Genomic DNA, 17,611 nt, shown 5'->3' with positions numbered 1-17,611 from the left:
TATTGTCTGGACAGACTACATACAAATCTTATAAAACCAGATAAGGTTCAATGTTTGATTTTGCTGCCTTTGGACCACAGCTGTTTTCATGCAGTAAACTCTTACATCTCTTGACTTCCCGCCTCCTCAGCTCCCTTAACGATTTCTGCCTGGAATTTGCTCTTCCACACGCCAATGCGCGAACGTCTCGCTGTCCCTTAGCTTTTCCCCATTTGTCTTATTTCCCCCAACGAGCTTACGAACGAGGGACTGAAGAGGACACTGCTGGAGTGTGTGCCCCAGCCCTGCAGGTGCCTGGCACACACAGTTCTGGGACAGCGCACTGACCGGTGCAGAGCCACCACTCGCCACCCAGCCCTCGCCACACCACTCCAGTACCCTCGAAGGGCAGGGATGGGACACATCTGTCAACACCATCGACAAACACCTTTCCCTCCATGTGCCACCTGGCCTCACACTCCTGGCAGGGCTGAAGGGTGGGTTTCTCTCCCCTTTTGCCGTAACTGTGGAAGCTGAGGCCCGAGAGCTTGAGTGACTGGTCCATGGTCCCAAGACGAGCTGCTGACAGAGAGGCTCCACGTCACCAGTCTGCCCAGTCACCTCTGCCTTCCAAGCAGAATCTGGGCCTTCAGCAGTCAAGTAGCTCCTGGAACCAAGACAGCCTGCGCCTACCGAGCTCTGCATCATCCAGAAGTAAACATGACTGACCCACCTGCCTGGCCTGTAGCTCCAACCCTACGGTGGCCTCGGGCAGCCAGGGCTGGCGGGAGGCCTCTGTGATAGCACAGGGGAGGGTCTTGCAGGCATTAAGCTCCACCCCTGTCTCCCTCTCCCCCAACTCCGCTTAAATCCAAAGCAAACAAAACTGAGGTTAGCTTGGAATGACTCTTTCTTCTGGCAAATTTGTCTTGGCCCATTGGTAACGGTGCTTTTAATGCTGTTTTTTTTTTTTTTTTTTTTTTTTTTTAAATTCAAGAGTCAAAGACAGACAAGGCTCACGCCCATAACAGTGAGGGCTGGGCCCAGGGCCAGAGTGAGGAGTGAGGAGCTCAATCCAGGTCTCCCACGTGGGTGGCAGGAACCCAATTACTTGAACCACTACTGCTGTCTCCAGGGACCACGTTCACAGGAAGTGGGAGACAGGAATCAAGTCCAGGCACTGTGACACACACATGAGCATCTTAACCACTCAAGCCATACACCTGTCCCTGTGGTCTTTTAAATTGAGCCGTCTCTGCAGGGAGGAAGTGCCCCCCACACTGCGCTGAGAAGTGCTGACACCACGGCTCTGTCACCAGACACCCTGCCCGACGCACCAGCCACACTTATTCACTCGGCGTTCCTGAGCTCTCACCACGGCCGACCGGCAAGGGTTCAGGTCCTGAACAACACAGGCAAAGCCCTGCCTTTGTGGCACTTCCATTTCTGGAGGATTGCAGTCCCTCTGTGCACTACTTGAAATGCTTTAGCAACCCATACTGGAGTACAACCCGACTGGCCGAGCAGGAGTCACACGGCAAATGCTCACAGCAGGAATGCCCCACTCCCACGGGTACAGCGTGCAGAGATGACAGCCCAGAGGCAGGTATACGTTTAAGTCCTAGCCTGTCACTAACCAGTATGACCTGCAGTGCTGTGATGGGCCAGCAAACGCGCCCCCATTTCCTCCTCTGCCAAAGGGGAACAGTGGTCCCCACACCACAGGGCTGCTGCAGGGCCTCAACGGCACTGCCCTCCACGCCGCTCCCGGCACTGGCTCTGTTCCCTCCCTCTGGGCCTGTCCAGTTCTGCACCCTCACTTCGTCCACTCCCCATGCCCACCACACTCCAGCCGTGCTCAGTGGCCATGCTGCACCCTTTGCCCTCCAACTGGCAAGCTCCTAGGCCCTCTTCAGGGGTTGGCGACCAGGCCCGCCTCTGTGAAGTCTTTCCTGACTGTTTTCCTGTTGCTTCCTCTGGCTCTGGGTGAGCTCCCTACTACACTCGCATACCCGGGCTGGATCTGGTTGTCCACTAGACTGCAAGCTCCTTGCAGGCCGGAGCCACAGCCACGCCTCTCTGCAGGCCGCAACACCTGCTGAGGGAGAAGGCACCAGACGCAGTGAGACTGCAGGAGGGTGGGGGCTGCGTGAATGAAAGGGGAAGAGAGACGGAAGGCTGATTCTCAGTTCTGGAACATGGACTTTCCCTGTTAAGTCCCCAAGGCAACCTGGCCAACACTTCCTCTGTCACTGTGTGGCCACATCAGCTGACCAAACGTCCACATTCAGACCCCAGCATCCGTGCCTGTCGGGTCCCTCAGTCGAATGCACTTGCCCATCAACAGGAGGCAACATCCTTCTGGTCCCAGAAACCACAGCCACACTCACATAAATGAAAAGGCCAGCGAGCGCAGGGATTCTCAACGCTGGGAGCAGCAGTTCTGGTGTCAACGCTATCAAATCAAAATGGGCTTATCAATTTTAAATGACTTCACAGAACTTAAGAACATGAGACTGAAAAAGATCTTTTTTTTTTTTTTAAGACTTATTTATTTGAGAGGCAGAGTTAGAGAGAGAGAGAGAGAGAGAGAGAGGTCTTTCTTCTGCTGGTTCACCTCCCAAAAGGCCGCAATAGCTAGGACTGGGCCAGGCCGAAGCCAGGAGTTTCTTCTGGGTCTCCCATTTGGGTACAGGGGCCCAAGCACTTGGGTCATCCTCCACCTTCCCAGGCGTATTAGCAGGGAACTTGATTGGACGTGGAGCCAGGACTGGAACCGGAGCCCACGCGGGACGCTGGCACTGCAGGCTGCAGCTTTAACCCGCAGAGTCATCGCGCCGGCCCCATGAGATAAAGACCTTAAGGCTCATCAGAGCTGCTCCAGAAACCCCTGCTACCCTGAAACTGAAGCCTGCTGGCTCCGAGAGCCTCCTGCTCAGACGTGCCGCTGCGCGTGTCCCGGCGGCCAGGTCGGGTGAGCACTTCTATTAAAACCTTCACTTTCACAGCTTATAATCTAAAACAAAAATCTGCTCCAAGAGTCACTTCTGAATACAAAAGGCGTGGCTGGAAACACACACTCTGTAGTACAAAATAAACCTGTCTGGGCTGAAACACAGAGGCCAAGCCCTGTGGATCACTTCTGGTGTGTCTCACCAGAAGACAAGTTACTGTAAGCTCGGAATCTGGTCTCAAAAGATTTCTTTTCTGGACCATAAAGATTTTAAATACAGAAAGGTTAGTAAAGTCACTTTATGTGAAAGAAGATAAAACTTAAAACCAGTTTATTCCAGAAACATCGAGATCATCCTCGCCTGCCCCCAATCTTCACGTCCAGTTTGCCACCAGATTCCGTCAGCTTCGTCTGTGAACGTGAGAGAGTACCTCTCAGATTCACCAGGCTAGCTGGCCGCCTCCCTCTAAAGCATCCCCTGCCAGCTGGTGAGGCTGTCCTGAACAGACAAACCACACCACAGCCACGTGGCGCCCAGGCCCTGCTGCGTCACAAGGCTTGCTAAGGGCTCCCCGTGGCCTGGCTCCCTCCCTCCCGCGACCGCCATCCCGGCTCCCGGAAGCAAGCTCCCTCCGTCTCAGCTTGTCGCCCGTCACATCTAACACAGCACGTTCCTTTCCCACATCAAGGAAGATGCTCCACCCCAGGTTCTGGCTAATTACACACACAGGATGGCCACTCACGCTCAGCACAGCTCCGCTGTATTCACAAATCTGAGGGTGGACACTGAGGCTCAGGTGTCTGGGTGACTTGCTAAAGCAGCAGCCACTGCATCCCAAACTGGCCCACACCTTGGGAGCTCCGGGACCCCTCCGGGGAGTTGCATGCCAGGCCCTGAGGAGGCAGCTCCTATGCAGGTGCCCGGGGCTGCTCTCAGGGCAGGGCTGCACCACGGCCGGCTCCAGCTGCTCTTCTGTGTGTCCCCGGTGCATGTCCTGCTGCCCCCCGACGCCAGACCTCTGCCGGCAGTACCCAGGAGACCGTCTCCTCTGTCAAGCTGCTCAGGTATCGCCTCCTGGCCTCAGCCTTCATGGAGCTCAACAGCAGGGCCGCTGCCTCCATTTGTCCACGTTCCCTGCACGTGGTCTCCCACCCATCTCGTAACAGACGTCTAGAACACAGGGACCTCAGGTTTTGTCTCCATCTCCTTGGCGACTTTAACACTGAGCGGGAGATGCGTTCAGTACAACTCCGTTGTTATCGGAAAATACTTTAAACAGATAGTTACGGGACTGCTTTTTAAAAGAAAAATAAATGGGTGCTATTTCTGTTTTTCCGTGAGACTGAATGCAAATAAAAACGAGCACGGTACCCACGCCATGACGAAGTTTTCTACGTTTTGGAATGCGCTCTTTTAAGTCAGACACTGCTGACCGATGAAAGGATGCAACCCTAACAGGTGGCCAAGTCGAGGCCTGAAGGACACAGCGGCCTCTAAGCGGCAGCCCTCCCAAAACTAACTCAGGCTCCCACCGCAGGTAACTGCCAGGCATTTTGCCACCATCATGTGCCAGGTGGAGACGCCCAGTCACTTCCAGGAGGAAACAGCGAAGCGGGGGTGGGAAGAGAGTCAGGGACGACACAGGGCCTCAGACCAGACTCCAGGACACACGCGGGAGCACCAAGGCAGCCGAGTCCATGCCACAGCCCCACCCAGGAGCCCTGGCTGGAGAGGACTCACCAGCAAACACGGCACAGGCGTGCAGGAACCACTGGGAAGAGGGCGAGGGAAAATGGTGAGCACGCACCCACAGAAAGCTTGTCAAATCTAGGAGAAGAGGCGAGGAGGGCGCACCAGGGAGACAAAGGACAACAAGTGGACAGCATGGAAACAAATTTCACAATACCGCACCTCTTAGAAAACACAAAAGGTGCTTTACAAAAAACAAAACAAAACAAGTATAAGGAGAAAAACACAGCAGCCCAGAGAACACAAGCTGGCTATCGGGGGCTGCTAGATGAAATCTGCTAGGAGCTGAGGCTCTGACCAACTCTCCCCTCACTGGGAATCCCACCCCTTACAAGGCTGAGAAGGGCAGGACAGGAACACCGGCGCTCACAGCGGACGGACGCTCTCTTAGGCTCACAGCAGTCCTCATGGATGCTGACTCCTCGAGCCTTCGGCAGGGATAAAAGTGTCCAACAGGAACCTCTGTACAAACTGGGGGAAGCTGTCTGTGTGAGGCTGCAGCTCTGCAGGTGCACGGCCTGGGGCAGGTAGGAGGGGCTGAACGGTGGCCTCACTCACCTGCTGACAGCACCATGCCCAGGGGAAAGGACCACCCAGAAGAGGACATGGGTAATAAAAACAAAAGCCATTAAAGACGATGACACCTCTGCAGCAGAAATGAACCCCGAACACAGAGGGGACAGGGATGTTCTCCAAGGTCAGGAAGCACCAGGGGACTGAGGGGTCAGGGGCTCGAGAACCTGCGGAGACCCAGGAGGAGGAATGGGAGATCAGTGGCCGAGGAAGGTGTGCTGGCCACCTGGGCAGCCTTGGCCTTTTCTGAGTTTATCTAAGTGTAAGGGGAAGCCAGCGGGATGGCGAGATTCATCACTTACATTCAAAAAGATCCCTTTAGCTCTGCATGCAGAGCTGGACCAGAGGGAACGAGACCGGGTGACGGTCACTGCTGGAAGGAAAATGAATCCAAAGTGACAGAAATGACAGACAGCCCACCAGGCGTTTTAAACAGTTTGATCTCTCCTGACAAAATCCTCGCCTTGAATACTGAAAGGACTGTGTCACGTGCTCATGGAACCACAAGAAATAGGGAAACATCCCCTCCAAAAAAGAAAAAAAAATAACTAAGCTATGGTGCACAGAGGGTCTGGGCTGCAGTCTCTGACGGAAATGACCCAGGGCTGTGGAACACCCAGCCCCCGGGCCATGTGAGGCCCTGCCAAGGCAACATGAGCAGGATTCGAAATTCAATAAATCCAGAGCAGGCTAATTTTCAAGCTGATAATTCTTCATGGCCTGCAAATGATGTTATAAACATCCCATGGCCCCTGGCAGAAAACCTGCCCACCCCTGCGATTAAACACAGGCTCTGAACAGCACAGCTCAGATCACCATCAGGGCTCCTGATGGGCGAGGACAAGCATGGCGCCCGGGCTGGAAGCACCAGCACGGACTGTCTGAACCGGAGACGCTGCCAGCCTCTTCCTGGCTGCAAGACCTCACAAGTCAAAGTCCCCAGCAAAGTACAAGGAATCAAACCTTCCCCTGGCTGCGGGAAGAATGGAACAATGTGGCATCCGACCAGCGCTCTGTTCAGTGTTTGCTGTCTCACCTGCTGACTGCTTTATTCACTCCACAAATAGGTACTGAGCACCTGTGTGTGAGGGCCCAGCTGACAACGGAACAAAGTCCTCATGCAGGCTTTGGAATACGCAGTAAGTTAGGGAGGTATTCAATGCCAGGGCACATTCCTAAGACCCTGGGATAACCCCCAAGGACACCCACCAACGAAAACATCCTGATCCGGAACAGGGACCACGGCTGCCCCTACGAGCCTCACTCCTATCTCCTGGCTGGGATGAGAGACAAACCCACTCTACAGGGCTGTTCTGAGGCTGGCCTATGGAGCTGGATGCAAATGCATTTCCTAACCATTCTGACATCATGACAATTACCTCTTCCAGAAGTCAGTTCTCTGCTTCCAATTCCGCTTCTTGCTAATGCACACCTGGGAGGCAGCAGGTGATGGCTCATGTACAAGGGTCGCTGGACCCTGGCTTTAGTCTGACCCAGCCTTGGCTGTTGCAGGCATTTGGGGAGTAAGCCAGCATATGGAAGAGTTCTCTTTGTCTCTCAATTTTACATTACATGTAAACAGCAATTGGCACGACACAGGTTCCTCTGCCATCTCCTCTTTTCCATGCCTTTCTCACCACTGCCTTTTCCCCAAGAGTACATGGGGCACACAAAGGGTGGCCACAACAGCTGCAGCCTTGACCACTGAGTGACAACCCTCTCTGCAGGCTCAGGGCAGGGTGGCCAGCGACTCACCCAACATCAGCAACAGTGGATCAGCTCTAACCACTGCAGCCATTTGGGGAGTGCACTAGCACGTGGAAGACTTCATTCTCTCTCTTTCTCCCTCTCTCTCTCTCTCTGTAACTCTGCCTTTCAAATAAAATAAATAAATCTTTAAAAACAATTTCAAATTGACAAGAAAACATTCTGTTCCCAGGTGTGACGGTCACACCAGCAAGTCACTCACTAAAGGGCAGCTGAGCTAATGCAACCTCGCAGCTGCAGACCGTGCGGCTCTGTGGACTTGAAGCACAGCCACGCCCCTTGCCCAGGGCGCTGCTGTCCACGGTTTCAGTTCCCCGTGGTCAACTGTGATCCAAATACCATATAAGGAAAATCCCAGAAATAAATAATTTACAAGTTATAAACTGTGTGTTGTCCTGAACACTGCAATGAAATCTTCTGAGTGGTCTCTCTGCCCAGCATATCCATGTGTGTGCTACCTGCCCGTCAGCAGTCATCATGGTTGTCAATTCACTGCCACAGTGCCACACAATACATTACATACATATATATATATATATATATATATTTATATATATTTAATTTATTTGAACGGCAGAGTGACAGAGGGAAACACAGAGCAATAGAAGGACTTTCCATCTGCTGTCCCACACTTCTCCAAATGCCTGCAAGAGCCAACACTGGGCCAGTCCAGAACCGAGGCTCCATCTGGATCCCATGCGGGGCAGGGACCCAAACTTGGGCCATCATCTGCTGCCTTCTCGGGCACATCAGCAGGCAGCTGGACAGGAAGCAGAGGCGCTGGGACTGAAAGTAGCACCACAACACGGGGCGCAGGAGTCCCAAGCGGCAGCTTAACCAACTGTGCCACAGCGGTTTCCACTCTGCCTGGTGCACATCTCTGAAGGCCTCGTGTGTGATCAGATTCCTGCTGCAGACGAGAGGTTTCTGAAATCGCAGGCTGAATGCAGCTCTGGAAATGCACCTCCGGTGCTGTTCTTGTGTGGCTCCACCAGAGGCAAGCAGTGCAGGAGACGGAGAGCAACTGCTGCCTTGAGCCACACAGCCAGGCAAAGCCCAGAACTGAAGGCGCATCCTCCTCTGCCTCTCGCGCCCTCCTTCTGGAGACGGCCATGGCAGGAGACGCTGCCTTTCTGAGGACTTAGCGCTGCCTGGCTCTGTCCTAAGGTTTCGGCAGGAGCAGTGGGCGCTCACGGCAACAGACCCTTGCCTCGAAATAAAATCCGCAGCAGCCAGCGCTCAGAGGAGTTAGCCCATCTGCTCATCTCCCCTGAGCCTCTCACACCGTCTGATCAGCACCATGAGTGACAAACCACTTGCCCTAGGAGATCGATGGAAATGTGACTCTGTGCTGTCAAACCCTGGACACTTGGCATTGACTTTAAAAAGCATCAATTTACTCTCAACAACACAGAAAAATGTGTACGTCCCGATGATAATTCTTAATATTAGGACGAGCTGGCTCCTCTGCTAACAGCACCTGCCCCATGAGAGGTGAATGAACAGCTCATTCATAGGATCTACGGATTTCCTTTTCATTGACACAGGTAAAAACACCTCGACTACCATTTGGCTAAGTCAGGTCGAGTGAAATCTCACAGAATCTGCTTCGCACAATCACACCCTCCCAAGGGTTTAAGTCAGATCCTGCTTCTCCACTGATTTCTACCACACAACTGTCTGTTTCCCCCGCACAGGTCCCAGCCTGGAGCTGAACTTGTCTGCGCTACTGGCGGCATTTGTCCAGGCCTGAGACCCTGCAGCAGTGAGAAGTGCCCAGGTCTCCCCTGAGCCACCAGTGGTCTCTTCTCCCTTGGCCCCATTTCACAGACAGAATCCTGCCTGACTTGGGGTGTTCAAGCCATTCCAGCCTTTTCCGCACATAGCCCAGCCCCCTTCTAAACTTAGCCCCTGACATTCCTCACTCCTGAAGCTGCAGTGTAAGGTTTCACCAGCAGGGCTGTGCTGGCAGTGTCCGGTTCCACGGTGCAGCTGCGGAGCCCCTCAAGGATAGCCGCACCCCAGCATCTGAGAACTCCTGGAGGAGTCTGCAGGGACCCAGAGCCCAGGCCCCACGACACAGAGGAGCACGCGGCTTGAAGCAAACTGTGTGGAGCACGGTGAAGAGACCAGCTGACCTGGACTGACAAGTGCCCACGCTAAGAGGCTTTGCCCAAGAAGGCACAGTGGGACAGGCAGAGCACAGGCAATGACTTTTCTATCTTTTAGGCAACAAGCACGAAAATACAGCAAGTGAGGAAAACAAATCAAAGGCTCTGTGGCGTAGTGGGTAAAGCTGCCGCCTGCAGTGCCAGCATCCCATACGGGCATCCGTTTGAGACCCAGCTGCTCCACTTCCGATCCAGCTCTCTACTGTGGCCTGGGAAAGCAGCAGAAGATGGCCCAAGTCCTTGGACCCCTGCACCCACATGAGCGACCCAGAAGCTCCTGGCTCCTGGCTTCAGATTGGTGCAGCTCCAGCTGTTGTGGGCATCTGGGGAGAAAACCAGCAGTGGATGGAAGACCTCTCTCCTCTCTATCTCTCTTTCTCTCTCTCTCTGCCTCTGCCTCTCTGTAACCTTTCACATCAAATATGAAAGACATGGGTTGGTGTATGGCCCAGGAATGTGATTCTGGGAGAAAACTGTACCTAACAACCACAGATAGAGCTCTGGCGTCTGGACACACACACGTACACACACCCTCCCTCCCAAGTGCTCTGTAACTGTGACCCATAACCCTACCATCTCTCTGTGCAGAGGGTCCTCACAACTACAGAGGCAAAGGGCCACAGTGCCAAGGGAGCCAACTAAAGTGTCACCTCTGCACTGGCACAGTCCTCATGGCTCCCCGAGTGACAAGGCACTGATGACGTGACCCACGAAAATAAAAGGGAAGCGTGGGCACTGTGGCACAGCAGGCTGAACTCATGCATCTGATGCCCTCACCAGGTACTGGTTCTTCCATTTCTGACCCAGCTGCTTGTCTAACGTGCCCAAGAGGCAACAGGTGAGAGCCCAAGTATTCAGGTTCCTGCCATCCACGTGAGACCCGGACAGAGTTCCTGGTTCCTGGCTCAGCCTTGTCCAGTGCCAGCATTTGCCAACATTTGGGGAGTGAACCAATAGATGGAAGATTTCTCTGTCACTCTCTCTCCTCCTTTCTCTGTCACTCTGCCTTAGAAAGGAAAGGAAGCCTTCTCAAAAGGGGAGCTGGTGCTGTGGCACAGCAGGTTAATGCCCTGGCCTGCGGTACTGGCATCACATATGGGTGCCGGTTCAAGACCTGGCTGCTCCACCTCCAATCCAGCTCTCTGCTATGGCCTGAGAAAGCAGTGGAAGATGGCCCAACTCCTTGGGCCCCTGCACCCGTGTGGGAGACCCAGAAGAAGCTCCTGGCTCCTGGCTTCGGATCGGCGCGGCTCCGGCCATTGCGGCCAACTGGGAAGTGAACCATAGGGTGGAAGACCTCTCTCTCTCTCTCTGCCTCTCCTCCTCTGTGTGACTCTGACTTTCAAATAAATAAGTAAATAAATCTTAAAAAAAAAAAAAAAAAAAAAGCAAAAGGGACCTAAAACCCAATACCAGATCTGGGAAAAGCAGGAGAAAGAGGTGCCAACACTGTGGTGGAGCTCTTAGAGCTGCCATCTGTGACCCTGTCATCCCATGTGCGTCTCTAGGCTGCTCCACTTCTGATCCAGCTTCCTGTAAATGGCCTGGGAAAAGCAGAAGATGGTCCAATGCTTGGGCCCCCGCCACCCACGTGGGAGACCTGAATGAAGCTCCTGGTTCCATGCTTTGGCCTGGCTCATCTCAGGCTGTTGCGGCCTTCTGGGGAATGAACCAGCAAAGGAAGAGCTCTTTCTCTTACTGTCTCTATGTAAATTTGCCTTTCAAATGAACAAATATATCTTTAAAAAAAAAAAAAAAAAAAAGAACCTCCGCCTGCAGTGCCGGTACTCCAGGTTCTAGTCCTGGTCGGGGCGCCGGATTCTGTCCCGGTTGCCCCTCTTCCAGGCCAGCTCTCTGCTGTGGCCCGGGAGTGCAGTGAAGGATGGCCCAAGTGCTTGGGCCCTGCACCGGCATGGGAGACCAGGAAGAAGCACCTGGCTCCTGGCTTCGGACTGGCGCAGCACGTCAGCCATAGCAGCCATTTGGGGGCGTGAACCAATGGAAGGAAGGCCTTTCTCTCTAACTCTGCCTGTCAAAAAAAAAAAAAAAAAGAATAGAAAGTAGGAGAAAAAGACTTGGTTTGGCACTGAGGTGAGAAAAAATGACACTAATAAAGTAACAGCAGTACACTGTTTACATCTGTGTTTACTATGCAGACTTTTAAAAGCCATAACATTCTAAAATGAGGAAAGTCGCGAGACTTAGCGGGTGATTTTTAAAAGATAACCTTTGCTTACGTCCGTTTCTTGTGGGCATGAGAGCTCAAAGGAAAACCCCTGCACCCCAGCCTACACCTGCCCAGAGGTCGGCCTCCTTCCCTGCCCCGCAGCCTCTATCCCAGCAGGCACGGCACCTCAATCGCCGGCTAGGACATTTTCTACAAAGCTTCATTATTACGTCGTTCTAACTTGCAACAGTCTCTTGTGCCACCTCGTCCTACTGTTAGCGACTGTCACGTCTTCTCCTGGAAGAGATCCACAGCAGGGCTGCAGGGGGTCGGGTGAGGGCTCAAGCCCTTGGGGTCAGCACAGGTAGAGGCTGCAGTGCTCCCGGGGGCCTGGAGACCCTGTGCTCCTGGGAAGAGCAGGGTTGTTTTCCAACAAACCTGACTCAACGATTCCAAACCCACAGCAAACGTCAGTACTGACGTGACTTTAAAATGAAGAACCCGAGCCCTAACAAGTGACACCGGGAAGCAGTTCCACATGGGAGTGAGGGCTGCTGTGGGCCGCATCTCTAGCCTTGCGGGCTTCATTATCTTTGGCCCCTAGAGAAGGCTAAAAAATGCTAACCTAAGGCACTGCAGGAGGAACAATGATTTAAAACACAAGGAAACAAAACAACCAAATACCACGAGTGCAGCGCCACGGCAGTGGGCAAGGTGGACCAGGCCTGTGCCGAGCACTGCACACACATCACCTCCTTCAGCCCACGCAAGGCCACGCTGTCGACCTGTCCAAGGGGACCAACTCCAAGCTCATCTGGCAGGCCAGCTCAGCTGTCACACTGAGCCCTGCAGTGGCTCCACCCCACTAAGCCAAATGAAACTGGATCCCTAACCACCACAGGGACTTCAGCTTCCCCAACAAGTCAAACATCCCCAAAACTGGACTTAAACTTCTAAGTTTTTCTTTAATAAAAGAAGTGATGTTTGTTAAAACAGAGTAAGCAAAATGCCCTAGGATACATTCTGTACCAGCCACAGCACGTCGCGAGACAGAACCAGTGAAGGCAGAACTGGGGAGCGAGACAACCTCGCCATCTAGCAGGTGACGTCACTCACCTGGTGTCAGCCCAGCCCCTGGCCACCAGTCAGTGGAAGCAAATGACCGCAACTTCCAAAACCATGGGAGCACTGTAGGTGCTCAGTTCTGCACACACACACCCAGCACTGCTGGCACCTGGGCTGAGAAACTGTGGGTGCTGCTCTCTATGCCACAGGGAGTTCCACAGCACCCCACTCCAGGTTAACAATCTAGAGGGTCCCCAAATGTTGTCCCCATGTAAAATAAGACACATCCTACCCTCTCCTCCACCTGAATCTTTCGACAGAAAAATATCCAATTTCTAACTAATGTTTTCAAATATTCAGACTGACTTAATTCTGCAAAACAGCCATGTCTGATGAGCTGTATTCCACTTCTGTGCCAACAAGGTGAGGGGCGTGTCTGGCTCTGAGCCACGAGTGTTCAGATTTCAGTTTTCTGACCGTGGCAGACTTAGGTGAGGCCCCCCACCCCCACCCCATGCAAACACTGAATCTGCACGTGGGCATCGGAACCCTCAGCCTGTGCCCTGTTTCACATCTACTGATGCAGACCTCGTCAATAAAACAGAACACTGGCTTTAAAATGACAGAGGCGTTAATACTTTCAGAATGTGGCGATTGCCTTCATCACACGGTAGCATACTGTTTTTGTCAAGCGGGAAGTGTTCTTGGAGAAACTTGCAGGCTGCGGTACCTCAGCGTTCCCTAGTCCCAGAGTGGCTCATGCTCACTCGTGTGCTGTGCAGGAGGGGGCACCAGGAGGCACTTCCCCTTCTCTCAGGGGCAGGGGGCCTGGCTTACGGTGGCAGAGCGGTTTCACCTGTGACGTGAGTGCTCAGGGACGACCTGAACACGCACTGCAGTAAGCAGACCAGCGATCACCCAGCCCGACAACAAAACTGCTTCCTCTCACGGCAAAGGCCACAGACTCTGCCAACTCGGAACAGATCTCAGAAACACAGCTGCAGAAGAAGCTCCTTTGTCACTCTCTGTACAACAACAGGAAATGACAAGGACCTACTGAACTCAGCTTTAGGTTTTTCGTTGAAGAGGAACAACTGAGAACTAAGAACAAATGCACAACCCCTCAAGGCCCCAAGAGCCACCTACAGGGGAGCAGATGCACACCCCACAAACAAGGTGCTGAGCTGGCTCCATCGCTGGGCTGCAAGTCAAGCAAACTTGAAATAAAAGCAACATACAGCCATCACCAAGGTTGGAGGTTTAGAACGTCACACTGATTTCTACTTGAAGACAACACGAGTCATCTAATTTTCGACCTACTGGAGGTATTTGGTGGTGGCAGATACAACAAAGTGTTAAGATTCTGTGCAGTAAGCATACTGAGAAGTTAAAGAAATATATGGAAAGCAGTGTTACCTACAGAAAAGAGATGCAATTACTACTTCCTGCAAAGAGGAACAACCAAGTCAACCTGACTCAGGGTCAAAGGGACACGGGGAGAGGAGCGAGACACTTCTACACTTGCCACGCAACAGGCGCAGCAACAGCAGCTGACTAGAGACTCAGGGAGAATGGCGGGCAGACACGGCACTCGGCTCTGTAGGCAACTGCAGCACTGCCCCGAGCCTTCCAACTGGAAATGAAAGACAAGGGTGGCTGAGCTGCCAACACAGACAGTGTAATCCGGCGAAATCAGGTGCAATTCAACGTTCCTGCCTTAGAGATTTCCATATCATACTGCTACTCACAGCTAATTAAAACTGATGCAAAACACGGTACACTTTGAAAACAAATCATGCTACAATTTACTAAACTGTCAGTCTTTTGACAACTAACAAAAAGGGGAAATTCAAAACTGGGCTTTCATTTTCTTGGAAAGTTTATACACAGAGCATCTTTTTGTACTAAATACACTTCATGGTTTTTAAAATTTCATTGTAATCTCTTGCTTCCAAAAAAATCCAGTGGCTCTCATAACTCAGGAACTGCTGCTTGTACCAACACTGACGAGTCCAGAAGTGCACCTGTACTTCAGTGGGACGTCTGCAAACAGCCACCACGACATGTGAGTGAGCTCATGTCTAAGCACCCCGAGGAGGCTGTCACAGGGAATGCTGCCACAATCAAGTTCCCCAGCATCTACCGTGAACAGGTGCTCACCTGGATAACCCTGTAGAAGTAGGCGTACTGCCGGGCGGTGTTTTTATACTGACTGAAGACATCGTGGATAGCCTGTGTCGACTGCAGGTAGCGAACCTCTTCTTCCTCAAAGTAGAGGGGCGTGTCATACTCACTGGGGAGCGTCTGGATGTATGGCTGCCAGAAGGAGTTGGGACTGGCTCGCTCACACAGCAGGTGGAAGGCCAGGGCGATGTTCCCCATGGCTTGAAGAATTCGGTCTTGAGAATACAGAGGCCCTGGATTAACCCAGAAGTCAACAGCGTAAGTTCCACAACCTTTCTTTTAAAAGCATTCATTCCAAATACATACTAAAATTTAAAAATAACTAAAACATCTTGGAAACATTTAAAGTCTTAATGCATCTTTCTTCTGACAGTAGCTGAAAAAAACAGATCTGAAAAATACTTCACCAGTTAGGAAAACAATCAAACACGGTCCTGAAGCACCACAAAACAGAATTTTACAAACTACAGTTTTTTATTATTTGTGCTTTGCCTTGAACAAACAGACAGAAGTTATTCTCACCCAGTACTGAGTTTTTAGCAGATTCAACAGTCATTAGTAATTTTCGTGGAACCCATAAAAATAATTCTTCCGCCTAGGGGTAAGAGATAAGAAAACAGCAGAATCATCAAAACACGTTTCAACCTTCGCTCCAACTGAGTCAGTGGTCAGAAATTCAATCACATGAGCAATGCAGCTTCAGGCTGAATAACAGCAATTCATTCTACATAAAGAAATTTAAACAAAAGAACTTATGTGATCATTAAATGAGTAGAAGCACAGTTTAAAATTCTATTTCCAATAGAAAAATTATATAGACTGAAAAGGTAAAAAAGGGACTTTCGACTTAAGCTTGAAGAACCAGCAGGAGGGTGGTGGCCGGCAGAGGAGGAAGGCCCGCACCAGAACCAGACCACGCTGGACCTTCCATCCTGCAGAGCTCCAGGAAAGAAACGCGTGTCGTTTATGCCAAAAACAAATAGGCAAGTGTACAAAAGCACACCGCAGAGGCCACAGCGGAGACAATCCGAGCAGCACACACACTGAAGATTCCTGGCTGACATGGGACAGCAGGACTCTGCCGAGGGCCACACCTGAACTGTCTACGTGTCCTGTCTCCCACCACAGATCACAAGCCAGGAAGGAAGAGATCCTGAGGTTCATTTGTTTTCTTGTTTGGAAGTCTGACGTGGTAATAAACAAGAAACTCCTTACACAGCGGACACCTGACAGGTGAGAAACAGATCAGTACAGACTCAGTAAAAGGCCAACCACAACTTGGCCAAAGGCGATGCTGGGGAGGTGACGGCCCAGCACCTAAGCACCCATCTCGCTTTTTTTAAAATATTTTTATTTTAGTTGAAAGGAATAGAGATATTTTAATTGAAAGGAGAGAGAGAGGCAGAGAGGGAGAGATCTCCCATCTGCTGGTCCACTCCCCAAATGGCCCAGACAGCTAAGGCTGGGCCAATCCGAACCAGGAGACAGGAGCTTCTTCTGGGTCTTCCACGTGGGTGCAGGGACCCAAGCACTTGGTCCATCTTCCACTGCTTTCCCAGGTGCATTAGAGGGAGCTGGGTCATAAGTGGAGCAGCTGGGACTCGAACTGGCGACCATATGGGATGCCAGCACCGCAGGCAGTGGCTTTATCTGCTACACCACAGCTCTGGCCCCAGCTCTTCTATTCAAGCCCTGAGTGGTGAAGGGGCACAACAGGTGTTTGCCCAAAATACCACTGACTGAATCCCAGAAGTCCATGGCTCCCCTAAGGCGTACAGGCAGATCTGGACCCCACAGGGATCCCCCCCGAAAGATCAGAGGGCACAGAGAGCAGAGTGGAGTGGATTCAAGTGGGCAACCACCTCCCACAGAGAAAGGTCAGGCGGGGTTCCCTCTCCCAAGCTCAGCAAACAAAGTGCAGGCGAGGGCAGGAGTGCAGGCCCTGCTGCCTCCACCAGGAAGGAAGGACGGGGAAGAGAAAGCACCTGTGCCCTGGCAGCGCCGCGTCTCTGCTCACTGCCTCGGGCAGCTGGCTTGGCGACTGGTGCCTCCAGTCCCTCTGCCATCCACTGCAGATGCCGACAGGCACCTCCGCACCGCCCCCTCCTAACCACAAGCCACGCCCCTTTCCTCTTTAACTTTCAAGATCCTGGGAGGCTCCGTCCAGGGACTCCTGACAGAGGCTGGGACTGTGAACTGACTTGTCCCAAGGCACTGGTCAACAGTGGGGACCCCAGGAGGACGACCGGGAGGGGCCGGGGCTCTTCCAGGCCCAGGGGTGAGCTCAGGAGACAGCTGCCAGCAGTGCAGCGTGCATGCTGCCCACTCACCATCCCACCGTCCACGCACACACGGGCACCCTGGGCTAACACCTCAGGAACTCACCTTGATATCTCTTGTTGCTCTCAAGCCGAAGCCCTCTTCTTTAAAGTTAACCATTTCAAAGCCCTCCACAGACGCTCCATTTTCAGAGGCCCACTTCATTAGTTCAGGGAAGTAATCTTCTCTTTTCCCATCAAAAGTAACAGACAGACCTGTAATAGCCCGCGTTTCAAAAAACAGGAGCAGCCTTTAGGACACTGGTCATTCACATCACCCTCAGACAAGACAGATATGGCCAACACTCAGACAGCCTTAGCACCCGGTATGGAAATAATACAAACCAGGCACCCAGGCAGCCACAGCACACACCTTAACTAGCAGCTGGGAAGGCACATCAAATCCCACACCCCCATGAGGTTTCAAAATAAAATCAAATGGGACCCTATTCATGTAGTGTTTTTTTGTTTGTTTGTTTGTTTTTTAAAGATTTTATTTATTTGACAGGTAAAGTTACAGAGAGGAGAGACAGAGGGAGAAAGGTCTTCCATTCACTGGTTCACTCCCCCAAATGGCTGGAGCTGAGCCAATCTGAAACCAGGAGCCAGGAGCTTCTCCTGAGTCTCCCATGCAGGTGCAGGGCCCAAGCACTTGGGCCATCTTCTACTGCTTTCCCGGGCAAG

General features: G+C 52.3%; 1 protein-coding gene across 1 annotated transcript in view; it reads right to left on the bottom strand.

Annotated features, from left to right (window-relative positions):
* The window catches only part of SETD3 (SET domain containing 3, actin N3(tau)-histidine methyltransferase), a 71,806-nt gene that overhangs the window by 36,675 nt on the left and 17,520 nt on the right, over positions 1–17,611 (bottom strand). The window contains exons 4-6 of the mRNA XM_062181050.1: positions 16,995–17,143; positions 15,132–15,204; positions 14,586–14,842 (exon numbers count right to left, since the gene is read on the bottom strand). Coding sequence (XP_062037034.1) covers positions 14,586–14,842; positions 15,132–15,204; positions 16,995–17,143 — 479 coding nt within the window. The remainder of the gene's footprint in view (positions 1–14,585; positions 14,843–15,131; positions 15,205–16,994; positions 17,144–17,611) is intronic.

This window comes from Lepus europaeus, chromosome 22, assembly GCF_033115175.1.
Source record: "Lepus europaeus isolate LE1 chromosome 22, mLepTim1.pri, whole genome shotgun sequence".
NCBI lineage: Eukaryota > Metazoa > Chordata > Mammalia > Lagomorpha > Leporidae > Lepus > Lepus europaeus.
This window is presented reverse-complemented; position numbering and strand designations above follow the sequence as displayed.